The 27,115-nt window shown below is 44.6% G+C and overlaps 1 protein-coding gene across 3 annotated transcripts in view; it reads left to right on the forward strand.

The window, feature by feature from the left end:
* Nucleotides 1–2,924: 2,924 nt before the first annotated feature.
* Nucleotides 2,925–27,115, forward strand: part of ACADSB (acyl-CoA dehydrogenase short/branched chain) — a 44,499-nt gene continuing 20,308 nt past the window's right edge. For 2 of the 3 annotated variants that reach the window (XM_038757805.1, XM_038757806.1), the window contains exons 1-5: nucleotides 2,925–3,079; nucleotides 9,211–9,311; nucleotides 12,897–13,103; nucleotides 19,667–19,837; nucleotides 25,100–25,225. In XM_038757805.1, the coding sequence (XP_038613733.1) occupies nucleotides 3,007–3,079; nucleotides 9,211–9,311; nucleotides 12,897–13,103; nucleotides 19,667–19,837; nucleotides 25,100–25,225 (678 nt within the window). In that variant the 5' untranslated portion in view covers nucleotides 2,925–3,006. The remainder of the gene's footprint in view (nucleotides 3,080–9,210; nucleotides 9,312–12,896; nucleotides 13,104–19,666; nucleotides 19,838–25,099; nucleotides 25,226–27,115) is intronic. The other variant, XM_038757807.1, reaches the window with a different exon arrangement.

The following is a 27,115-nucleotide window of genomic DNA, read 5'->3' on the forward strand; positions in this document are numbered from 1 at the left end:
CAATTGTACTTTCCAAGCGCTTAGTACAGTGCCCTGCCCACAGTAAGCGCTCCATAAATATGAATGAATGAATGATTGTCTCTATTTGTTGCCCAATTGTACTTTCCAAGTGCTTAGTACAGTGCCCTGCCCACAGTAAGCGCTCCATAAATAAGATTGAATGAATGAATAAACGAATGATTATATCTATTTGTTGCCCAATTGTACTTCCCAATCGCTTAGTCCAGTGCTCTGCACACAGTAAGCGCTCCATAAATACGATTGAATGAATGAATGATTATATCTATCTGTTGCCCAATTGTACTTCCCAAGCGCTTAGTCCAGTGCTCTGCACACCGTAAGAGCTTCATAAATACGATTGAATGAATGAATGAATGATTATATCTATCTGTTGCCCAATTGTACTTCCCAAGCGCTTAGTACAGTGCTATGCACACAGTAAGCGCTCCATAAATATGATTGAATGAATGAATGATTGTCTCTATTTGTTGCCCAATTGTACTTTCCAAGCGCTTAGTACAGGGCCCTGCCCACAGTAAGCGCTCCATAAATATGAATGAATGAATGATTGTCTCTATTTGTTGCTCCATTGTACTCCCCAAGCGCTTAGTCCAGTGCTCTGCACACAGTAAGCGCTCCATAAATACGATTGAATGAATGAATGATTATATCTATTTGTTGCCCAGTTGTACTTCCCAAGCGCTCAGTACAGTGCTCTGCACACAGTAAGCGCTCCATAAGTACGATTGAATGAGCGAATGTTAGGAATGTCCTCAAAGACTTAGAAGGGAGCAGATTCAGCCGTCCCTGAAGGAGGGCAGCCCAGCTGGTTTGGCCATCGAGGGGCTAATCGTGGGGGCCTGGCATTCGCCCGTCCCCAAAGGCCGTCCAGTAAGGTGTTGGGAGACTTCCCGAGTGTTTTGGACATTCAGCAGATGCTTTTCTACTCATTCATTCATTCATTCGATCGTATTTATGGAGCGCTCACTGTGTGCAGAGCACTGGACTAAGCGCTTGGGAAGTCCAAGTTGGCAACATAGAGAGACGGTCCCTACCCAACAGCCCCAGTCCGTCCTCTTTTTTGGTATCTGTTAAGCACTTACATATCTATCCTATTTATTTTATTTTGTTAGTATGTTTGGTTTTGTTCTGTCTCCCCCTTTTAGACTGTGAGCCCGCTGTTGGGTAGGGACTGTCTCTTTATGTTGCCAATTTGTACTTCCCAAGCGCTTAGTACAGTGCTGTGCACATAGTAAGCGCTCAATAAATACGATTGATGATGATGATGATGTGCCAGCCACTGTACTAAGCGCTGGGGAAGACGAGATAATGGGGTTGGGCCCCTTTCTCACGCGGGGTTCGCGATCTTAATCCCCATTTTGCAGATGAGGTAACGGAGACCCAGAGAAGTGAAGTGACTTGCCCAGGGTCACGCAGCAGACGTGCGGCGGAGCCGGGATTCGAACCCACGACCGGTGACTCCCAAGCCCGGGCGCTTTCCGCTCGGCCCCATCTTCCCGAATATGTCCTCGTGTTTTGTTTTCTTGTCTGTCTCCCCGCTTCTGGGTAGTGAACTAACTGCATTTAAAAATAAAACACCTTCCCTCTCACGTGGCTCAGTGGAAAAGAGCCCGGGCTTTGGAGTCAGAGGTCATGGGTTCAAATCCCGGCCCCGCCAGTCGTCAGCCGGGTGACTTTGGGCAAGTCACTTCACTTCTCTGGGCCTCAGTTCCCTCATCTGGAAAATGGGGGTGAAGACTGGGAGCTCCCCGTGGGACAACCTCATCACCTTGTACTCTCCCCGACGCTTAGAACAGTGCTTTGCACATAGTAAGAGCTTAACAAGTGCCGTCATTATTATTATTATTTTAAAAAGACACCTTCCCTCATCGCTGCTCCCCTCACGAGAAGCAGCGTGGCTGAGTGGAAAAGAGCCCGGGCTTTGGAGTCAGAGGTCATGGGTTCAAATCCCGGCTCCGCCAATCGTCAGCTGGGTGACTTTGGGCAAGTCACTTCTTCTCTGGGCCTCAGTTCCCTCATCTGGAAAATGGGGATGAAGACTGTGAGCGCCCCCGTGGGACAACCTGATCGCCTTGTACCCTCCCCAGCGCTTAGAACAGTGCTTTGCACGTAGTAAGTGCTTAATAAGGAGAACCAGCGTGGCTCAGTGGAAAGAACACGGGCTTTGAAGTCAGACGTCACAGGTTCAAAACCCGGCCCTGCCAGCTGTGTGACTTTGGGCAAGTCACTTAACTTCTCTGTGCCTCAGTTACCTCATCTGTAAAATGGGGATTAAGACTGTGAGCCCCCCGAGGGACAACCTGATCACCTTGTAACCTCCCCAGCGCTTAGAACAGTGCTTTGCACATAGTAAGCGCTTAATAAATGCCATCATTATTATTATTATTATTAATAAATGCCATCATTATTATTCATTCACTCAGTCAGTCGTATTTATTGAGCACTTACTGTGTGCAGAGCACTGTATACAAGGGGAAGCAGCGTGGCTCAGTGGAAAGAGTCTGGGCTTTGGAGTCAGAGGCCATGGGTTCGAATCCCGGCTCCGCCACACGTCTGGTGTGTGACCTTGGGCAAGCCACTTAGTTTCTCTGAGCCTCAGTTACCTCATCTGTAAAATGGGGATTAAGACTGTGAGCCCCACGTGGGACAACCTCATCACCTTGTATCCCCCCCCAGCGCTTAGAACAGTGCTTTGCACATAGTAAGCGCTTAACAAATACCATCATTATTATTATTATTACAAGTTGGCAACATATAGAGGCGGTCCCTACCCAACAGTGGGCTCACAGTCTGCTTATTTCTGGGGGGAAAAGTAAAAGAGGGGAAATTCTCACGTACTTTAATCGACTTCAAATGCTTCATTCTAACTTAAAACATCTTTTCGGGGGGTGTCAGCAGCTCGGAAGACCGATTCCAACGTGCCTGTCGTCTTGGAAAGCTCCTCCTCACGTCCGGAAGTCGTCCCGATCAGAAGCCGTCCCGAATATGGCAAATGCTGGCGTAGTGAATGCTCCCCTTCAGACGTTTACAGAAGAGGAGACGATGATGAAAACCATGGGTAAGCGTTTTGTTTGTAAATAATAATAATAATAATGATGGTATTTGTTAAGCGCTTACTATGTGCAAAGCACTGTTCTAAGCGCTTGGGGGATACAAAGTGATCAGGTTGTCCCACGTGGGGCTCACAGTCCTAATCCCCATTTTACAGATGAGGTAACTGAGGCTCAGAGAAGTTAAGTGACTTGCCCAAGGTTACACAGCGGACATGGGGCGGAGCCGGGATTCGAACCCATGACCTCTGACTCCAAAGCCCGTGCTCTTTCCACTGAGCCACGCTGCTTCTCTTGTAAACTCATGAGCTTTCAATTCAGCCTTTCTGCCATGGCGGAAATTCCCTTAATCGAGTTAGTTCTTCCGTCACGAGGTGGCTGAAGAGCCGCGCTAAGGAAAACTCGGAAGATGGTTCCTCTAGCCGTCACCATACCCTGCCGGGCATCTGCACACCCATTTGGTTTTGTTTTCCCACCCTACAGTGGATTTTATTGTATTTAATCGCGCCAGAGTTGTTGGAAGAACATTCCCTAATTCTTCTTCCGGAAGCAGCGTGGCTTAGTGGGAAAAGCCCGGGCTCGGGAGTCAGAGGTCGTGGGTTCTCCGCCGCTTGTCGGCTCTGTGACTTTGGACAAGTCACTGTAAGAATAATAATAATAATGATGGCATTTGTTAATCAGCGCTTAGAACAGTGCTTTGCACATAGTAAGCGCTTAATAAATGTCATTATTATTATTATTATTAAGCGCTTACTATGTGCAGAGCACTGTACTTCTCCGTGCCTCAGTTCCCTCATCTGGGAAATGGGAATGAAGACTGTGAGCCCGCCGTGGGACAACCTGATCACCTTGTAACCTCCCCAGTGCTTAGAACAGTTCTTTGCACATAGCAAGCGCTTAATAAATGACATCATTATTATTATTATGATTATATCGACCCCAGCGCTTAGAACAGTTTGCACATAGCAAGCGCTTAATAAAGGACATCATTATTATTATTATTATTATTGTATCTACCCCAGCGCTTAGAACAGTTTGCACATAGCAAGCGCTTCATAAAGGACATTATTATTATTATTTTATTATTATTATTATTATTATTATTATTATTATTGTATCTACCCCAGCACTTAGAACAGTACTTGGCACATCAGAAGCACTTATCAAATGCCATCATCATTATTATATTAACTATTTTTCTATTTTACCTCATGGTGACATACTCTGATTTTTTCTAGACCTGTGGTTTTTCCTCTTTGAAGAAGATGTGTTGAAATTAAATGAGTTTGGTAGTCCCAATACCATCATCATTATTATATTAACTGTTTTTCTATTTTACCTAATGGTGATGTATTCTGATTTTTTCTAGACCTGTTGTTTTTCCTCTTTGAAGAAAATTTGTTGCAATTAAATGAGCTTGGTAGTCCCAATCCCATCATCAATATTACATGAACTATTTTTCTATTTTACCTAATGGTGACATACTCTGATTTTTTCTAGACCTGTGGTTTTTCCTCTTTGAAGAAAATGTGTTGAAATTAAATGTTTGATAGTTCCAGCACCATCATCATTATTATATTAACTATTTTTCTATTTTACTTAATGGTGAAAGAGTCTCTGATTTTTTCTAGACCTGTAGTTTTTCCTCTGAAGAAAATTTGTTGAAATTAAATGAGTTTTGTAGTCCCAATACCATCATCATTATTATATGAACTATTTTTCTATTTTACCTAATGGTGAAATAGTCTCTGATTTTTTTTCTCAACCTGTAGCTTTTCCTCTTTGAAGAAAATTTGTTGAAATTAACTGTTTGGTAGTCCCAATACCATCACCATTATTATATTAACTATTTTTCTATTTTACCTAATGGTGAAATAGTCTCTGATTTTTTCTAGACCTGTAGCTTTTCCTCTTTGAAGAAAATGTGTTGAAATTAAATGTTTGGTAGTCCCAGTACCATCATCATTATTATATTAACTACTTTTCTATTTTACCTAATGGTGAAATAGTCTCTGATTTTTTCTAGACCTGTATAGCTTTTCCTCTTTGACGAAAATTTGTGAAATTAAATGAGTTTGGTAGTCCCAATACCATCATCATTATTATATTAACTATTTTTCTATTTTACCTTAATGGTGAAATACTCTGATTTTTTCTAGACCTGTGGTTTTTCCTCTTTGAAGAAAATGTGTTGAAATTAAATGAGTTTGGTAGTCCCAATACCATCGTCATTATTATATTAACTATTTTTCTATTTTACCTAATGGTGAAATAGTCTCTGAATTTTTTCTAGACCTGTAGTTTTTCCTCTTTGAAGAGAATGTGTTGAAATTAAATGAGTTTGGTAGTCCCAGCCCTCCTGTTGAAAATCTCTACAAAGTTGGTGGCATCATTTAATAATAATAATAATAATAATAATGGTATTTGTTAAGGGCTTTCTAAGGTATCAAGCATCATTTGAAGCTCTGGGGCAGATACAAGCTAATGAGGTTGGACACAGTCCCTGTCCCACATAGAGCTCACCATCTTAATCCCTCTTTTCCAGATGAGGGGACTGAGGCCTAGTGAAGTGACTCGCCCAAGGTCACACAGCGGACAAGTGGTGGAGCCGGGATTAGAACCCATGACCTTCTGACCCGTAGGCCCCTGCTCGGTCTACTATGCCAATCTAAGAAATGAAAATAGAAATTGATATAATAATAACAGTACCTTAAAGGTGGATAGCACTTTTACAGAACACTGTCACGTTAGTTACATGCTCTGTCATCCCAACAGTCCTGTGAAGTTGGAACTGTAGACAACACCACCATCCTCCCTGTCTCACAAGCCCGTAATATCGGCATTATCCTCTCCTCACCTCTCTCATTCATCCCTCATATTCAGTCTGTCATCAAATCCCGTCCGTTTTACTTTTATAACGTTACTAAAACCCACCCTTTTCTCTCCTTCCAAACGGCTATTCCGCTGATCCATACATCATCATCATCATCAATCGTATTTATTGAGCGCTTACTATGTGCAGAGCACTGTACTAAGCGCTTGGGAAGTACAAATTGGCAACATATAGAGACAGTCCCTACCCAACAGTGGGCTCACAGTCCATGCACTAATAATAATAATAATAATGGCATCTGTTAAGCGCTTGCTATGTGCGAAGCACCCGCCTCGACTACTGCATCCCTCTAGACTGTAAGCTTGTTGTGGGCAGGGGATGTGTCTGTTCATCATTGTATTTTAATAATAATAATGATGGCATTTATTAAGCGCTTACTATGTGCACTGTCCTAAGCGCTGGGGGGGTTACAAGGTGATCAGGTCGTCCCACGGGGGGCTCACAGTCTTAATCCCCATTTTCCAGATGAGGGAACTGAGGCCCGGAGGAGTGAAGTGACTGGCCCAAAGTCACACAGCCGACAAGCGGCGGAGCGGGGATTTGAGCCCCTGACCTCTGACTCCGCAGCCCGGGCTCCTTCCACAGAGCCACGCTACGCTCCCAAGTGCAGTGTATAGAGTAAGCGCCCAATTAATACGAATGAATGAATGAATGAGCCTCCTAGCTGGCTTTTCGGCTGCCCGGCTCCCCCGACTCCAGTCCGTTCTTCGCTCCGCTGGATCGTTTTTCTAAAAAAAAACCGTCCGATCTGTGTTTCTCCACTCCTGCAGACCCTTTGTTGATTGCCCATCCACTTCCAAATTGAATTTCTATTCAATGTCCTTACCTTTGGCTTCAAAGCCCTCAATCCCTCGGTCCCCTCCTGTCTTCCTTCGCTGATTTCCCACTATAATCCAACCCACTCACGTCCCTCCTCCAACGCTCACTGTACCTCAGTTTCATCCTTCTGGCTGCCGACCGCTGGCCCGGTACCCCCTCCTTGGTATTTGTTAAGCACTTACTATCAATCAATCAATCAATCGTATTTATTGAGCACTTACTGTGTGCAGAGCACTGTACTAAGCACTTGGGAAGTACAAATTGGCAACATATAGAGACAGTCCCTACCCAACAGTGGGCTCACAGTCTAAAAGGGGGAGACAGAGAACAAAACCAAACATACTAATAAAATAAATAGAATAGATATGTACAAGTAAAATAAATAAATAGAGTAATAAATATGTACAAACATATATACATATATACAGGTGCTGTGGGGAAGGGAAGGAGGTAAGATGGGGGGATGGAGAGGGGGACGAGGGGGAGAGGGGGAGTGCTTTACTAGGTGCAAAGCACTGTTCTGAGCGCTGGGGAGGTTACAAGGTGATCAGGTTGTCCCACGGGGGACTCACAGTTTTTAATCCCCATTGTACAGATGAGGTAACTGAGGCCCTTAGCCCTGCAGCTCTTACGTATATATCCAACTTGTACTTCCCAAGCGCTTAGTACAGTGCTCTGCACACAGTAAACGCTCAGTAAATACGATTGAATGAATGAATCCGTAATTTATTTGTATTGGTGTCTGTCTCCCCATCTAATAATAATAATGATGGCATTTGTGAAGCACTTACTATGTGCAAAGCACTGTTCTAAGAGCTGGGGAGGTTACAAGGGGAGCAGGTTGTCCCGCAGGGGGGCTCACAGTCTTCATTCAGCGCTTAGAACAGTGCTTTGCGCATAATAGACTTTTAGACTGTGAGCCCACTGTTGGGTAGGGACTGTCTCTATGTGTTGCCAATTTGTACTTCCCAAGCGCTTAGTACAGTGCTCTGCACATAGTAAGCGCTCAATAAATACGATTGATTGATTGATTGATTGATAATAAGAGCTTAGCAAATACCATCATTACTATCGCCATTTTCTATATGAGGGAACTGAGGCGGAGAGAAGTGAAGTGACTTGCCCAGAGTCACACAGCTGACAATTGGCAGAGCCGGGATTTGAACCCGTGACCTCTGACTCCAAAGCCCGGGCTCTTTTCCATTGAGCCACACTGCTTCTGGACAGTTAGCTCATTGTGGGCAGAGAATGTGTTACGTTATAATAATAATAATGATGGCATTTATTAAGCGCTTACTATGTGCAAAGGACTGTTCTAAGCGCTGGGGAGGTTACAAGGTGAGCAGATTGTCCCACGGGGGGCTCATAGTCTTCATCCCCATTTTGCAGATGAGGGAACTGAGGCCCAGAGAGGTGAAGTGACTTGCCTAGTCACCCAGCTGACAATTGGCAGAGCCGGGATTTGAACCCATGACCTCTGACTCCAAAGCCCGGGCTCTTTTCCACTGAGCCACGCTGCTTCTGGACACTTAGCTCATTGTGGGCAGAGAATGTGTTACGTTATAATAATAATAATAATAATAATAATAATGATGGCATTTATTAAGCGCTTACTATGTGCAAAGCACTGTTCTAAGCGCTGGGGAGGTTACAAGGTGATCGGGTTGTCCCACGGGGGCCTCACAGTCTTCATCCCCATTTTCGAGATGAGGGAACTGAGGCCCAGAGAGGTGAAGTGACTTGCCCAAAGTCACCCAGCTGACGATTGGCGGAGCCGGGATTTGAACCCGTGACCTCTGACTCCAAAGCCCGGGCTTTTTTCCACTGAGCCCTGCTGCTTCTGGACACTTAGCCCGTTGTGGGCAGAGAATGTGGTACATTATAATAATAATGATGGCATTTATTAAGCGCTTACTATGTGCAAAGCACTGTTCTAAGCACTGGGGAGGTTACAAGGTGATCAGGTAGTCCCACGGGGGCCTCACAGTCTTCATCCCCATTTCCAGATGAGGGAACTGAGGCCCAGAGAAGTGAAATGACTTGCCCAGAGTCACCCAGCTGACGATTGGCGGAGCCGGGATTTGAACCCGTGACCTCTGACTCCAAAGCCCGGGCTTTTTTCCACTGAGCCCTGCTGCTTCTGGACACTTAGCTCGTTGTGGGCAGAGAATGTGTTCCATCGTACTCTCCCAAGCGCTTAGTAGAGTGCTGTGCACACAGTCAGTGCCCAATAAATTCCATATACCGATTTCAGGTTCTGTCCTAGTTTTACAAAAGGAAACAGGGTAAAATCAGGTAAAACATGAAAAAGCTACATCCTAGTTAAGCGTCTGTGAGGGGCAGGCTATTTACTCTCCGCCCACAAAGTACCAGCCTTTAAAAGTCACTGATTGAGGCGGTAATATTTCTTCTTTTTTGGGTCCCCAGTTAAAAAATTCGCCCAGGAACGGATCGCGCCTTTGGTGGCAGCCATGGACGAAAATTCAGAAATGGAGAAATCCGTCATTCAGGGACTCTTCGAACAAGGGGTCTGTACGTTCGATCATTTCGGCGGGGAAGGGGAGGCGGTCACCCCCGGTTTGTTTGCCGGGGATCCAGCGGGAGGGCCGGGGGCGGGCCCCACGCTGCTGCCGCGGCTCAGTAGACAGAGCCCGAGCTTTGGAGTCCGAGGTCATGGGTTCAAATCCCGGCTCTGCCAGTTGTCAGCTGGGTGACTTTGGGCAAGTCACGTCACTTCTCTGCGCCTCAGTGACCTCATCTGGAAAGTGGGGATGAAGATTGTGGACCAACCTGATCACCTTGTAACCTCCCCAGCGCTTAGAGCAGTGCTTTGCACAGAGTAAGCGCTTAATAAATGCCGTCGTTATTGTTATCCAAAGGGATTGTTGGACTGTTGCTCTGGTGGAAGTAGCCCCGGGGGCCTCTCCTCCCCTGTCCTGTGCTCCCCAAGAGGGAGAAATCCCCATCATCCCCCCGCTCCGAACATCATCGACCGACGTCCCTACCGCTTTCCCGACCCCAGTGTTCCTGCTGTGGGATTTAAGCCCCTCGGCAATAAAACCACTCTCCCTCCACAGTGCCTCCCATCTCGTCCCGGAGCCCCCTCCTTATCCCCCCGCCATACCTTTCTTCCCCTCCCCACAGCACCTGTATATAGGTCTATATGTTTGTACGGATTTATTACTCTATGTATTGATTTTATTGGTACATATTTATTTGATTTTGTTAATAGGTTTTGTTTTGTTGTCTGTCTCCCCGTTCCAGACCATGAGCCCGCTGTTGGGTAGGGAACGTCTCGAGATGTTGCCAACTTGGACTTCCCAAGCGCTTAGTACAGTGCTCTGCGCACAGTAAACGCTCAATAAATACAATTGAATGAATATATGAATGAATGTCCCCACAGGGGTCAGAGCTCTGCCACAGGGGAATGGCCACCACTCCCAGTTCCCCTCAGCCTTCACGGTGTCTCCGGAGTATACACTCAGTCACTCATTCAGTCGTATTTATTGAGCGCTTACTGTGTGCAGAGCACTGTACTAAGCTCTCTCTCCCTCCCCCTGCATCTCACTACCCTATTAATAATAATAATAATGATGGCATTTATTAAGCGCTTACTATGTGTTCTAAGCGCCGGAGAGGTTACAAGGTGATCAGGTTGTCCCCCGGGGGGGGGGCTCACGGTCTTCATCCCCATTTTCCAGATGAGGTAACTGAGGCCCAGAGATGTTGTGCCTTTTTTTTTTAATGGCATTTATTAAGTACTTACTATGTGCAAAGCACTCTTCTGAGCGCTGGAGAGGTTACTGCCCAAAGTCACACAGCTAACAACTGCCAGAGCCGGGATTTGAACCCCTGACCTCTGACTCCAAAGCCCGGGCTCTTAAGTGCTTAGAACAGTGCTTTGCACATAGTAAGCGCTTAATAAAATGCCATCATCATCATCAATTGGTGGTATTTGTTAAGCGCTTACTATGTGCAAAGCACTGTTCTAAGCACTGGGGGGGATACAAGGTGATCAGGTTGTCCCTAGTGGGGCTCACAGTCTTAATCCCCATTTTACGGATGAGGGAACTGAGGCCCAGAGAAGTGAAGTGACTTGCCCAAAGTCACACAGCTGACAACTGGCGGAGCCGGGATTTGAACCCCTGACCTCTGAATCCAAAGCCCGGGCTCTTTCCACTGAGCCATGCTGCTTCTCAATAATAATGGTGGTATTTGTTAAGCGCTTACTGTGTGCAAAGCACTGTTCTAAGCTCTGGGGTGGGGGGTTACAAGGTGATCAGGTTGTCCCACGTGGGGCTCACAGTCTTCATCCCCATTTTACAGATGAGGTAACTGAGGCCCAGAGAAGTGAAGTGACTTTCCCAAAGCCCCACAGCTGACAACTAGTGGAGCCGGGATTTGAACCCCTGACCTCTGACTCCAAAGCCCGGGCTCTTCCACTGAGCCATGCTGCTTCTCAATAATAGTTGGTGGTATTTATGAAGCGCTTACTCTGTGCAAAGCACTCTTCTAAGTGCTTGGGGGGCGGTTACAAGGTGATCAGGTTGTCCCACGGGGGACTCACAGTCTTAATCCCCATTTTACGGATGAGGTAACTGAGGCCCAGAGAAGCGAAGTGACTTACCCAAGGTCACCCAGCTGATAATTGGCGGAGCCGGGATTAGAAGCCGCGACCTCTGGCTCCCAAGCCCGGGCTCTTTCCACTGAGCCACGCTGCTGCTCTCCCCTCATTCCCGTTGCGGGATCCTAAGTGGATCGCACATCCCTGCCGTCCCTCCCAACCATTCCCCTCTCCCTTCCTAGCCCCAAAGCCTTCACCGTGGGGCCGGATCCCACCGGAGTCCTCCGCAGACCTGCTCCCGCCGTGGCGGGCTAAGCCCCCATGGGAGGGAACGTACACACTCCTTCCCACCCCCCGACACGTCTTCTGAGCCCCCAAAGTGGGTAGCACCCAGCCAACATTGCCCCTAAAAAGAACTCCTTCCCTTTGAAGGGGTTAAAAATCTGTGCATTAGAACATCCCCGTAGCCTTTTATTTTGAATTTTAGAAGCCCAAGTGGCAGCAGTAATTTCAAGTCCTTTTTCAGCCGCTTCATCCTTTTTAAAAAGTGACCCGTTTTGATATGATTTAGGCGGGGACAGACTTTCAACATGCATTCATTCAGTCGTATTTATTGAGCGCTTACTGAGTGCAGAGCGCTGGACTAAGCGCCTGGGAAGTACAAGTCGGCAACATAGAGAGACGGTCCCTACCCAGCAGCGGGCTCACGGTCCAGAAACAGTCGTTCGTGGAAAGTGAAGCCCTGAAACCCGTTTTAAAACGAAACGTGGTTTCCCAAAGAGGAAGTACGTAAGGGATTGCGAATCCGTCCTCTTGCTTGAAAACCCAGTTAGCCCTTGATTTACATAACTGTAAAATATAAAACAGGGAGAATGAATGGTTTTACCTAGCAAATTGTATCCCAGATTTTCAAGTGAGTTCAAACGGGTTCCATCTTGCTTTTTAAAACGACATGATACATATAAAAGTGTATTTATTCAGTTACCTCATTATATATATATCTATATATATATACACACACACATATATACCTATATATAGATAGATATACCTAGATAGATATACCTATATATATCTATATATAGATGTAGGTATAGATAGCTATATATAGATGTAGATATATACAGATGTAGATCTGTATCTAGATCTACTGATATATCTAGATATATCTAGATATAGGTACATATCTAGATCTAGATATCTAGATATATACATAGATATAGATATATACATATATACCTGTAGCATTCCTGTTCCTTCACTGTTTTTCTCTTATTCCTTATCCAATCCGCACCATATCCTGTTCTCATTCTCAGGCAATCAGAGCCACTTGGCCATTTGGCCACTTTGACTCGTTTCTCCGTACCTCCCCTTCTCTTCAGAACATTTTATGCCTTGGTCACCAGTATTATATCTGAAGCTGCCCTTCCTTTTCTGTGCCGAAATGGTCAAGAAACCTGGACTTGGTTTCAGAGAAATGGACTAAAGTCAAGTTCTTGTTGTGCGAAGTCTGTTAATACGCGTTTCCTTGTTTTTTTTCCCCTTCCAGTTAATGGGCATTGAGATTGACCCAAAATATGGAGGAACTGGAGCTTCATTTTTTTCCTCCGTCTTAGTGATAGAAGAATTGGCCAAGGTCGATGCATCGGTATCTGTCCTTTGTGATATTCAGAACACGTTAATAAATACACTCATTAGAAAATGTGGAACAGAAGAACAGAAGGCAACCTATCTGGTCAAATTGGCTAAAGACACGGTGAGTTCAGACTGTGTCCACTGATTTGATTTTCCCTTAAACGTAGAGTCTTCTCAAAAGGAAGCGAAACAATGGTAACGCACCTGGATCGAACTACTTCTCTTTCAAGTATTGTGACCATTTTCTTGCTGGCCTTTCCACCCTTTTTCTCCTTCTCCAGGAGAAGGTGGGGACCCGGCAAAGTTGAGAACAAGGTCTGAGAAGTGGGGAGGATAACTGGGTTCAGATGGAGAGGTTTTATTAATAATAATAATAATTAAATGGCATTTGTTAAGCACTTGCTATGTGCCAACCAATCAGTTGTATTTTTTGAGCTCTTAATATATGCAGAACATTGTACTAAGCGCTTGGGAGAGAACAGCAGAACAATATAGCAGACTCATTCCCCACCCACGATGAGTTTACAGGATACGGGGGAGATGGACGTCAATATAAATAAATTACGGATATGTACACAAGTGCCGTGGGGTTGGTTGGGGAATAAAGGGAGCAAGTCAGGTGGATGCCGAAGGTCCTGGAGAAGAGGATATGAGGGTTTAGTCACGGAAGGCCTCTTGGAGGAGATGTGCTTTCAGAAAGGCTCTGAAGATGGGGAGAGTAATCGTCTGTCAGATTAGGGCAATCCAGGCCAGAGGCAGTGCATGGGTTGATGGCGAGATAGACGAAATTGAGGTACAGTGAGAAGGTTAGCATTAGAAGATTGAAAGGTGTGGAAAGGGTTGTAGTAAGAGAGTAGCACGGTGATTTAGAAGCAGGCAGGGTGATTGAGTGCTTTAAAGCCGATGGAAAGGAGTTTCGATTTGATGCGGAGGTGGCTGGGCCACCCTGGAGGTTCTTGCGGTGTGGAGAAATGTGACCTGAACGTGTTTGCGGAGAAATGATCCAGGCCTCGGAGTGACGTATGGACTGGACTGGGGAGAGACATCAGGCAGAGAGGTCAGCAAGGAGGCCGATATAGTAATCAGGGCGGGATTGGATAAGTGGTAGCCATTTGTAGGGAGAGGAAAGGGCAGATTTTAGTGATATGATTGAATACGTGGGTTGAAAGAGAGAGGAGTCAAGGATAACACCAAGTTATGTGACTTGGATAACACCAAGTGATGGGAAAGCCAGGGGGAAGACAGGGTTTGGGTGTGAGGTGATGGCAGGACATCCAAATAGAGATGGAAGCAGGGAAGAGACCGTAGAGGGAGACCCGGGCTGGAGATGTAGATTTGGGAATCACCGGCATAGAGGTGATAGGTGAAGCCATGGGAGTGAATGCGTTCTTCAGAGCAGTGGGGGGTAGATGGAAAACAGAAGGGGTCCCAGAACTGAACTCCGAGGGTCGCTCATTGCTAGCGGGTGGGAGGCAGAGGAGGAGTTCGCGAAAGAACTAATGGATTAATGTTGCCGGGAGAAAGGGGTCGTCGACGGTGTCGAAGGCAGCCGAGAGGTCGAGGGGAATGTAGGTTAGAAAGATAACACTGTAAAGGTCTACTTGAAAATTTACCGATTGTTTAAGAGTTTGTGTAATCTGAATAGAGTCCAAGCTGTTGGATTTGGGTTCTAACGTAGAACTGCTTCGAACGTGGAACAGGGGTGGGAGAAGAAGAGGGATGGGAGTTTGAGGAGGGAGTAGAACATCTGAAACAACTGGCGAGGTCAGTGGGCGTGGGATGGGGAAAGGATGGAGAAATAATTTTACTGGGCAGGGGAGAGCACATATATATGTATATATGTTTGTACGTATTTATTACTCTATTTGTACATGTTTATTCAATCAATCGTATTTATTGAGCGCTTACTGTGTGCAGAGCACTGTACTAAGTGCTTGGGAAGTACAAGTCAGCAACATATAGAGACGGTCCCTACCCAACATTCATTCAATCGTATTTATTGAGCGCTTACTGTGTGCAGAGCACTGGACGAAGCGCTTGGGAAGTACAAGTCGGCAACATGTAGAGACGGTCCCTACCCAACATTCATTCATTCATTCAATCGTATTTATTGAGCGCTTACTGTGTGCAGAGCACTGTACGAAGCGCTTGGGAAGTACAAGTCGGCAACATATAGAGACGGTCCCTACCCAACATTCATTCATTCATTCAGTCGTATTTATTGAGCGCTTACTGTGTGCAGAGCACTGGACTAAGCGCTTGGGAAGTACAAGTTGGCAACATAGACCCAACAGCAGGCTCACAGTCTAGAAAGCACTGTTCTAAGCGCTGGGGAGGTTACAAGGTGATCGGGTTGTCCCACTGGGGGCTCACAGTCTTAATCCCCATTTTCCAGATGAGGGAACTGAGGCCCAGAGAAGTGAAGTGACTTGCCCAAAGTCACACAGCTGACAATCGGCGGAGCCGGGATTTGAACCCATGACCTCGGACTCCAAAGCTCAGGCTCTTTCCACTGAGCCACGCTGCTTCTCTATGTCCTGTGTACCCTTTGGGTGAAAAGTCCTTGAAAGGAATGTGTTCTTTCGGTGTCATTCATTCATTGAATCGTATTTATCGAGCGCTTACTGTGTGCAGAGCACTGTACTAAGTGCTTGGGAAGTCCAAGTCGGAAACCTCTAGAGACGGTCCCTACCCAACAACGGGCTCGCAGTCTAGAAGGGGGAGACAGACAGCAGAACAAAACATGGGGACAGATGGTTTATTTTCTGCATAGCACGTAGGATTGCAGTTTCATTCATTCATTAAATCGTATTTATTGAGCGCTTACTGTGTGCAGAGCACTGTATTAAGCGCTTGGGAAGTCCAAGTTGGCAACATCTAGGGATGGGCCCTACCCAACAACGGGCTCGCAGTCTAGAAGGGGGAGACAGACAACAAAACAAAACATGTGGACAGGTGGTTTATTTTCTGCATAGCACCTAGGATCACAGACAAGAATAAGAAATGTCGTGTTGGTTGAGAGCTTACTCTGAGCCAAGCTCTGTAGTAAAATCTAGATGATCAAGTCAGACACAGCTCCAGTTTATTTTCTGCACAGCACCGAGCATCACAGACAAGAATAAGAAATGTCATGTTTGTTGAGAGCTTACTCTGAGCCAAACTCTGTGGTAAAATCTAGATGATCAGGTCAGACGCAGCTCCAGTTTATTTTCTGCATAGCACCGAGCATCACAGACAAGAATAAGAAATGTCGTGTTTGTTGAGAGCTTACCCTGAGCCAAACTCTGTATTAAAATCTAGGTGATCAGGTCAGACACAGCTCCAGTTTATTTTCTGCATAGCACTTCAGGATCACAGACAAGAATAAGAAATGTCGTGTTTGTTGAGCGCTTACTCTGAGCCAAGCTCTGGACTAAGATCTGGGATAGAATCAAGATGATCAGGTCAGACACGGCCCCAGTTTATTTTCTGCATAGCACTTCAGGATCACAGACAAGAATAAGAAATGTCGTGTTTGTTGAGAGCTTACTCTGAGCCAAGCTCTGTAGTAAAATCTAGATGATCAGGTCAGACACAGCTCCAGTTCATTTTCTGCATAGCATTCTAGGATCACAGACAAGAATAAGAAATGTTGTGTTTGTTGAGAGCGTATTCTGAGCCAAGCTCTGTAGTAAAATCTAGATGATCAGGTCAGACACAGCTCCAGTTTATTTTCTGCATAGCACCTAGGATCAATCAATCAATCAATCGTATTTATTGAGCACTTACTGTGTGCAGAGCACTGTACTAAGCGCTTGGGAAGTACAAGTTGGCAACCTATACAGTCCCTACCCGACAGTGGGCTCACAGTCTAAAAGTGGGATCACAGACAAGAATAAGAAATGCTGTGTTTGTTGAGAGCTTACTCTGAGCCAAGCTGTGTAGTAAAATCTAGATGATCAGGTCAGACACAGCTCCAGTTTATTTTCTGCACAGCACCTAGGATCACAGACAAGAAGAAGAAATGTCGTGTTTGTTGAGAGCTTACTCTGAGCCAAACTCTGGCAAAATCTAGATGATCAGGTCAGACACAGCTCCAGTTTATTTTCTGCATAGCACTTCAGGATCACAGACAAGAATAAGAAATGTCGTGTTTGTTGAGAGCTTACTCTGAGCCAAACTCTGGTAAAATCTAGGTGATCAGGTCAGACACAGCTCCAGCTTATTTTCTGCATAGCACCTATAGGATCACAGACAAGAATAAGAAATGTTGTGTTTGTTGAGAGCTTACTCTGAGCCAAGCTCTACTAAGATCTGGGGTAAAATCTAGATGATCAGGTCAAACACAGCCCCAGCCCCCCATGGGGCAAGGTCTAAGGAGGAGGGAGAACAGATACCCTGCTTTTCCATTATACAGGTGGGGAAATTGAGGCACCGAGGAAGTGACTAACCCAAGGTCACAGATTAGATTAGAACCTCTTTCCACTAGGCTACACCACTTCCTGATACTGAGATTACGGTCGTCCTGTGACTCAGATACGGGAGGATCGTGTGAAATCGTTTGAAATCGTTTTCCGGCCGTCTGGCCGCAGGACCCCACGGCAGGGTCAGAAACCGAGTCCAAATGCCGCAACCTTCCCCGGTTTGGCGGCGACTGTTTTTCACCCATCTGCCGTTCCTACAATGACGGTGACGGGCGGGAGGTGCCGGCTACGCGGAAGCGCGTCCCGGGAGTCCGAAGGACCTCGGCTGTAATCCCGGCTCCACCCCTCGCTCTGCTGCGTGACCGTGGGCCAGTCGCTTCGCTTCTCTGGGCCTCAGGTGCCTCATCTGGAAAATGGGGGTCAAGACTGGGAGCCCCAGGTGGGGCGTGGACCTTGTCCTACCAGATGAGTCTGTATTTATTGCAGTGCTGAGTCCATCATCATCATCATCAATCGTATTTATTGAGCACTTACCAGAGCACTGTACCAGAGCCTGGAACATAGTAGGCCCCTTAACGGATGCCGGAAAAAAATTTAGGTGGGTGACTAGTTGGTATGCAGGTGATGTGGAGCGTAGTAGGCCCCTTAACAGATGCCGGGAAAAAAATTAGGTGGGTGACTAGTTGGTATGCAGGTGATGATGACGATGGTATTTGTTAAGCGCTTACTATGTGCAGAGCACTGTTGTAAGCGCTGGTGGTGAAATGAAAGGAGGCAACTGAGGGGCAGAGGAAATATTTTTCAGGCACGACCTCTGACCATCCTGCATTTCATCCCAAAACTGGTAGATAATGAAGGCGGAAAATTTGCGTGGCATACTGCAAAATAGGAAAGAGAGTCTCGTACAGACATATATACAGCACCTGTATATACGTTTGTACGTATTTATTACTCTAATCTGTACATATTCTATTTTATTTTGTTAATATGTTTTGTTGTCTTGACTCCCCCTTCTAGCCTGTGAGCCCGCTGTTGGGTAGGGACCGGCTCTATCTGTTGCCGACTTGTACTTCCCAAGCGCTTAGTACAGTGCTCTGCACACAGTAAGCGCTCAAGAAATACGACCGAATGAACGAATGAATGAAGCTCTAAGAGGATTGTGAAACCAGAAGTTAAAGGAAAAGCAGTACCAGGTATCGCAAGCCATAAATGAATCAGAACAACAAAGCACGGTCTTGGCGAGGGCATTTAGCTTGTTCAGCCAAGCAAGTGCCCGTAGGTGAATTTCTCTTCCGTAACGTCGTCTTTAAGTACAAAGGACTCTCTTTAATAATAATAATAGTAATAATAATAATAATAATAATGATAGCATTTATTAAGCGCTTACTATGTGCAAAGCACTGTTTGGTGAGTTCATTTAGCTTGTTCAGCCAAGCAAGTGCCCGTAGGTGAATTTCTCTTCCGTAACGTCGTCTTTAAGTACAAAGGACTCTCTTTAATAATAATAGTAATAATAATGATAGCATTTATTAAGCGCTTACTATGTGCAAAACACTGTTCTAAGCGCTGGGGAGTTTACGAGGTGATCGGGTTGTCCCATGCGGGGCTCACAGTCAGTCCCCATTTTACAGATGAGGTCACTGAGGCGCAGAGAAGTTAAGTGACTTGCCCAAAGTCACACAGCTGACAATCTTTGCTTAGATTATCCTTGCTTAGCCTAAACATACGTCCCTTTTACAAAGGATGGTAAGTTTTGGTGGGGGACATGCTGTTCATTCATTCATTCAATCACATTTATTGAGCGCTTACTGTGTGCAGAGCACTGCACTAAGCGCTTGGGAAGCAGCGTGGCTCAGTGGAAAGAGGTCATGGGTTCGAATCCCGGCTCCGCCACATCTGCTGTGTGACCTTGGGCAAGCCACTTCACTTCTCGGAGCCTCATTTACCTCATCTGTAAAATGGGGATGATGACTGTGAGCCCCATGCGGGACAACCTGATCACCTTGTATCCCCCCAGCGCTTAGAATAGTTCTTTGCACATAGTAAGCGCTTAACAAATGCCATCATCATCATTATTATTATTATTATTATTACAAGTTGGCAACATGTGCTGTTAAATGAGATAAATGATCTTGCTATTTATTTCCAGGGTTGTAAAATAAAGAAATACAGGATTGCCCTATCAGGCTTCTGTTTTATTGTAAGGCAATATCTGTGTAGATTGTAAAAAAAAAACCAAAAATAGTCAAAGATCTGAATTTATTTTCCCTCCGACATGCAGGTAGGCAGTTTCTGTCTGTCTGAATCTGCAGCCGGCAGTGATGCGTTTGCCCTGAAGACTCGTGCTGAGAAGAAAGGAGACTACTACATCATCAACGGCTCAAAGATGTGGATTAGCAGTGCCGAGTATGCTGGAATTTTTCTAGTGATGGCAAACGCTAATCCTAGCATTGTAAGTCAATGACTGGTTTGGGCTGTATATTTTCTCTTAGCGCAGTTGCAGAACGCTGACGTCGGTTGGTACTCCGTATTCAGTCAATCAATCGGATTTATTGAGCGCTTCCTGGGTGCAGAGCACCGTACTAAGCGCTTGGGAAGTGCAAGTTGGCAACATCTAGAGACGGTCCCTACCCAACAGCGGGCTCACAGATATTAAGAATTATTCGAGAAGCAGCGGGACAGGTGAGAGAGCACAGGTCTTTCAGTCGTATTTATTGAGCGCTTACTGTGTGCAGGGCGCCTGGGAAGTACAAGTTGGGAACACCTGCGCTTAGAACAGTGCTTTGCACTTAGTAAGCGCTTAATAAATGCCATTATTATAATAGAGACGGTCCCTACCCAGCAACGGGCTCACAGTCTAGAAGGGGGAGACAGACGACAAAACAAAACGTGTCAAAATCGTCAGAATTAAATAGAATTAAAGTTGTACCCACAGCTTTTTTATATTGTGGCTCAGTGGAAAGAGCCCAGGCTTTGGAGTCAGAGGTCATGGGTTCAAATCCTGGCCCCGCCACTTGTCAGCTGGGTGAATTTGGGCAAGTCACTTCACTTCTCTGTGCCTCAGTTACCTCATCTGTAAAATGGGGATTAAGACTGTGAGCCCCCCGTGGGACCACCTGGTCACCTTGTCACCTCCCCAGTGCTTAAAACAGTGCTTTGCACATAGTAAGCGCCTAATAAATGCCATCATCATTATTATTATAAGTGCTTAACAAATGCCATCATTATTATTATTATTACTGAATGCTTGGGAGAGGACGATCTAAGAGCATAACAGACATTCCCTCAATCAATCAGTCGTATTTATTGAGCGCTTACTGTGTGCAGAGCACTGCACTAAGCGCTTGGGAAGTCCAAGTTGGCAACATATAGAGACAGTCCCTACCCAACAGTGGGCTCACAGTCTAGAAGGGGGCTCCCACAATGAGCTTACAGTACAGAGAGGGAGACAGACATTAATAGAAGTAAATAAAATTATGGATATATACATAAGCGATGTGGGACTGTTAGGGGAATGAATAGAGGAAGCAAGGCAATGCAGAAAGGAGTGTGAGGGGGGGAAAGGAGGGCTTAGGGCAGGCCTTTTCCCACCCTTTCACCGACTACTGGCATCTCCGTTACCCAGGTACTTGCCACTGTTTTGTACCTGGGAAGTGGGAGTCTTGTTAAACCGCAGTACGCAAAGTGAGCCAAAAAACCGGAGGGCAGAAAGAAGGATAAAACTATCTCTTAGTGAGGTCTTCTATAAGTTAGCAAGTTCGCACACAAACAAGCCTCCCAAACAATTCTCTTTCTAGCAAAGAGATGTCACAGTTATATTATACTGACGTAGAGTATCTCTCTACGAATATATAGATGCCATCGTCATTGTTATCATTATTATTATTATTATTCTTAAAATGGGGATTAATCAATCAGTCGTATTTATTGAGCGCTAACTGTGTGCAGAGCACTGTACTAAGCGCTTGGGAAGTACAAGTTGGCAACATGTAGAGGCAGTCCCTACCCAACAGTGGGCTCACAGTCTAGAAGGGGGAGACAGAGAACAAAACCAAACATACTAACAAAATAAAAAGAATAGAATAGATATGTACAAGTAAAATAAATAGAGTTATAAATATGTACAAACATATATACAGGTGCTGTGGGGAAGGGAAGGAGGTAAGGCGCTGAGCCATGCTGCTTCTCTCCTACTTAGTATGTGCAAAGCACTGTTCTAAGTGCTGTTCCATGCGTCATCCATTCATTCATTAATTCAGTCGTATTCATTGAGCACTTACTGTGTGCAGAGCACTGTACTAAGCGCTTGGGAAGTCCAAGTTGGCAACATATAGAGACGGTCCCTATCCAACAGTGGGCTCACAGTCTAGAAGGGGGAGACAGACAACAAAACCAAGCATATTAACAAAATAAAATAAATAGAATAGATATGTACAAGTAAAATAAATTGAGTAATAAATATGTACATACATATATACAGGTTAAAACAGGATTTAAACTGTGAGCCACCCTGTGGGACAATCTGATCACCTTATAACCTCCCCGCCGCACATAGGAAGCGCTTAACAAATGCCATCATCATATATTATGATTATGATGATGATGATGTCTCCTCTCCGTCCTCCAAAGACCCAGGACTAGTCTCCGGGTTGGGGCAGGCAAGCAAGAGGAAGTCTATTCCCTGGATCTGCTGATTTAACATTCGTTCATTCATTCAGTTGTGTTTATTGAGCGCTCACTGTGTGCAGACCACTGTACTAAGCGCTTGGGAAGTCCAAGTTGGCAACATAGAGAGGCGGTCCCTTACCCAACAACGGGCTCGCAGTCTAGAAGTGGGAGACAGACAACAAAACAAAACATATGAACAAAATAAAATAAATAGTAAATATGTACAAGTAAAATAAATAGATTAACACTCTCTCCTGATCTCCCCTTTGCCCCAGCCCTCTACTCTCGTCAAGTGGAGCTGGTCCTCCCAAAGCCAACGACAGGGTATGCGCGTGGATTTCCCCTTCTACATCTCGCGCGGACATCGTCCGCCCCATTAGTTTGCCTCTGTCCAACTCGGACACGATTCCCAAATTGTCCCACAGTCGGTGCCCAGCGATTCCATACTAATAATACATTGCTTTGGTCAGATTTCCTGCGCGTTCTTTGTTTTCAGTCGGTCATCGTCGGTTTAAAAGCTCTGGCCAGTTGCAAGACTAAGTGAAATGTTGGTGTTAAAAGTAGCTGCAAACTAGGAACTCTGTGCATATATCAAAGAGAATTTCTCAGGATCTGTTATGTGCTTAACATCGGGACAGTCAATGGTAATTCCTTCCTTCTTTCTTTCCTTCAGTCGTATTTATTGAGCACTTACTGTGTGCAGAACACTGTACTAAGCGCTTGGGAAGTCCAAGTTGGCAACATAGAGAGGCGGCCCCTTACCCAACAACGGGCTCGCAGTCTAGAAGGGGGGGACAGACAACAGAACAAAACATATGAACAAAATAAAATAAATAGAATAGTAAATATGTACAAGTAAAATAAATAGAATAACAATCTCTCCTGATCTCCCCTTTGTCCCAGCCCTCTACTCTCGTCAAGTGGAGCTGGTCCTCCCAAAGCCAGTGACAGGGTATACGCGTGGATTTCCCCTTCTACATCTCACACGGACATCGTCCGCCCCATTAGTTTGCCTCTATCAAACTCGGACGTGATTCCCAAATTGTCCCACAGCCGGTGCCCAGCGATTCCATACTAATAATACATTGCTTTGGTCAGATTTCCTGCGCGTTCTTTGTTTTCAGTCGGTCATCGTCGGTTTAAAAGCTCTGACCAGTTGCAAGACTAAATGAAGTGTTGGTGTTAGAAGTAGCTGCAAACTAGGAACTCTGTGCATATATCAAACTGAATTTCTCAGGATCTGTCATGTGCTTAACATCGGGACAGTCAATCAATCAATCGTATTTATTGAGCGCTTACTGTGTGCAGAGCACTGTACTAAGCGCTTGGGAAGTACAAGCTGGCAACATATAGAGACGGTCCCTACCCAACAGTGGACTCACAGTCTAGAAGGGGGAGACAGAACAAAACCAAACATACTAATAAAATAAATAGAATAGATAGGTACAAGCAAAATAAATAACTAAATAGAGTAATAAATATGTACAAACATATATACATATATACAGGTGCTGTGGGTAATGGGTAATTACCAGTCAATGGTAATTCCTTCTTTCTTTCCTTCAGTTGTATTTATTGAGCGCTTACTGTGTGCAGAGCACTGTACTAAGCGCTTGGGAAGTCCAAGTTGGCAACATAGACGGTAGGAACTCTATCCATATATCAAACAGAATTTCTCAGGATCTGTTATGTGCTTAACATCGGGACAGTCAATGGTAATTCCTTCTTTCTTTCCTTCAGTCGTATTTATTGAGCACTTACTGTGTGCAGAGCACTGTACTAAGCGCTTGGGAAAGACAAGTTGGCAACATAGACGGTAGGAACTGTGCATATATCAAACAGAATTTCTCAGAATCTGTTATGTGCTTAACATCGGGACTGTCAATTGTAAAGCTGTAAACTATGTTACAGATTTCATTGTTCACCAACTGTCCATGCGCTGGTCAGGTTTGGGGTTCAGCCTGTATTAAATAGTTATTTTCTTCCAACTCTGCGGTGTTGTACTCTCCCAAGAATTTTAGTACGGTGTTCCGTCTACAGTAAGCACTCAGGAAATACCACGGATTGAGTTTATAATTCCTGTATCAACCGGCAAGAGTTTCAACCCCGTAGCTGGTGTGGAAATTATGGGCCCCGCTCCCCAAATGCAAGGGTTAGATTTGGGTTCGATCCCAACAAAGGCAGTTCAGCTTGTAAATTTGCACAGCATTCAACAACAGTTATTATTCACTTCACTCTTTCATCCGATCGTATTTATTCAATCAATCAATCAGTCAATCAGTCGTATTTATTGAGCGCTTACTGTGCAGAGCACTGTACTAAGCACTTAAGGCTTAGGAGGCACCCTTGTGCCTCATAGTAAGACTTGGAAGTATTTCCTAAAAATATTCTAAATCTTCTCAATAACTATTCTATAGAAATAAATAAATATTCTCAATAAAATATCCTAAAAATGCCCCCCAGAATGCTCGCCCATTTCGGAGAGCCTGGAGTTTAAATAAATATTCTCAATAAAATATTCTAAAAAGGGCCCCCAGAACGCTCGCCCATTTCGGAGAGCCTAGAGTTTTGAAAGATGTTTTAAATAGCCTCATCTCATATATCCCATTTTTCAGATCTCATCCTGCAGTCTAGGACTTTAGTGCGTAAACTTGAGTCCCATAAAAGCTGAAACACTTTCTATTTTAAAGACCTGCAGGATATTCGTTTTTAAGTGACAGTCAAGAATTTGAGACTTGGGACACATTCATTAGTAATCTCTCTTTCCTTTCGGAAAATACGTATTAAGCAGAATGATGGCAAAAAGCCTTGTCTTTTCCCCAGTCTTTTTTGGTGAAATGCTGCAGTAAGCAATATTGTATCCACTTGGCAGCTGTGTGACTTTGGGCAAGTCACTTCACTTCTCTGTGCCTCAGTGGCCTCATCTGTAAAAATGGGGGTGAAGACTGGGAGCCCCACGTGGGCCCCCCCAGCGCTTAGAGCAGTGCTTTGCACATAGCGCCTAATCAATGCCATCGTCATTATTATTATTTTATCTACTTTCCAGGGATACAAAGGAATAACTTGTTTCATAGTAGATCGTGACACCGAGGGTCTTCAGATTGGAAAGAAGGAGAACAAAATGGGAATCAGAGCCTCATCGACCTGCCCTTTGACGTTTGAAAATGTGAAGGTAGGTGTGTTGGAATTTCAACAAGTATATGATGTGAAAATATATTTAATATGCATGCTGCGTTGCAAGATAAAAGACAGAAGACAAATGTAATAATAATAATGATAGCATTTGTTAAGCACTTACTATATGCAAAACACTGTTCTAAGCGCTGGGTGCAAATATGTTTAATATACATGCTTCGGTGCAAGATAAGACAGAAGACAAATGTAATAATAATAATGATGGCATTTGTTAAGCGCTTACGATATGCAAAACACTGTTCTAAGCGCTGGGGGAAAATATAATATGCATGCTTCGGTGCAAGATAAAAGACAGAAGACCAATGTAATAATGATAATAACGATGGCATTTGTTAAGCGCTTACTATATGCAAAACACTGTTCTAAGCGCTGGGTGAAAATATATTTAATATGCATGTTTCGGTGCAAGATTAAAGACAGAAGACAAATATAATAATAATATTAATGACATTTGTTAAGCGCTTACTATATGCAAAGCACTGTTCTAAGCGCTGGGTGAAAATATATTTAATATACATGCTTTGGTGCAAGAAAAAAGACAGAAGAAAAATGTAATAATCATAATAATGATGGCGTTTGTTAAGCGCTTACTATATGCAAAACACTGTTCTAAGCGCTGGGTGAAAATATATTTAATATGCATGCTTCAGTGCAAGATAAAAGACAGAAGACAAATATAATAATAATCATAGTAATGATGGCATGTGTTAAGCGCTTACTATTTGCAAAAGACTGTTCTAAGCGCTGGGTGAAAATATATTTAATACGCATGCTTTGGTGCAAGATAAAAGACAGAAGACAAATGCAGTAATCATAATAATGATGGCATTTGTTAAGCACTTACTATATGCAAAACACTGTTCTAAGCGCTGGGTGAAAATATATTTAATATGCATGCTTCGGTGCAAGATAAAAGACAGAAGACAAATATAATAATAATAATAATGGCATTTATTAAGCGCTTACTATATGCAAAACAGTGTGCTAAGCGCTGGGTGAAAATATATTTAATATGCACGCTTCGGTGCAAGATAAAAGACGGAAGTGTAAGAATAATAATAATGATGGCATTTGTTAAACGTTTACTATATGCAAAACACTGTTCTAAGTGAAAATGTATTTAATATGCATGCTTCGGTGCAAGATAAAAGACAGAAGACAAATATAATAATAATAATAATGGCATTTATTAAGCGCTTACTATATGCAAAACACTTCTAAGTGCTGGGAGGTATACAAGCTGATCAGGTTGTCCCACATGGGGCTCACAGTCTTCATCCCCATTTTACAGATGAGGGAACTGAGGCTCTGAGAAGTGAAGTGACTTGCTCAAGGTCACACAGCTGACGTGTGGCGGAGCCGGGATTAGAACCCCTGACCAAACATATTGCCAGATGTTTCCCACTTTACGGCCAAATTATTCCGCATATCTGGTTTCACAACTGTAATGCTTCGGAGCATTTGTTGTCTTTGAGTCTTAAATCCTCTGAGACCTCGGAATTGTATTTCTTGCCCATTCTAGAGCGGCCTGCCCCGGAAAAGCGCGGACGTTCACCCTCTGGCATCTGAGCGCCAAATCCGGAAAAACTGAGGATTTAATCAGCCTCCTTGGTGGTCTGGTTTGGAAAAAGGGAGCCGACGCTATTTCTCCCCGGGATACGGAGGACTTTTCCCTGGATGGTCCCTCGAGGCTCCGTGTCCCGTTGCGACGCGGGGACTCTTTTCCACGACTTGATCTAGCGTCTGCAAAATGAGCACTTAACGAATGCTGATTCTCTGTCCCGTCCTTGGCTTATATGGCCGCCAGATTCCCAAATCCACGTTCGTGCCGTACTGGGAATGTATTTATCGAGCACCTACTGAACGC

This window comes from Tachyglossus aculeatus, chromosome 16, assembly GCF_015852505.1.
Source record: "Tachyglossus aculeatus isolate mTacAcu1 chromosome 16, mTacAcu1.pri, whole genome shotgun sequence".
Lineage (NCBI taxonomy): Eukaryota > Metazoa > Chordata > Mammalia > Monotremata > Tachyglossidae > Tachyglossus > Tachyglossus aculeatus.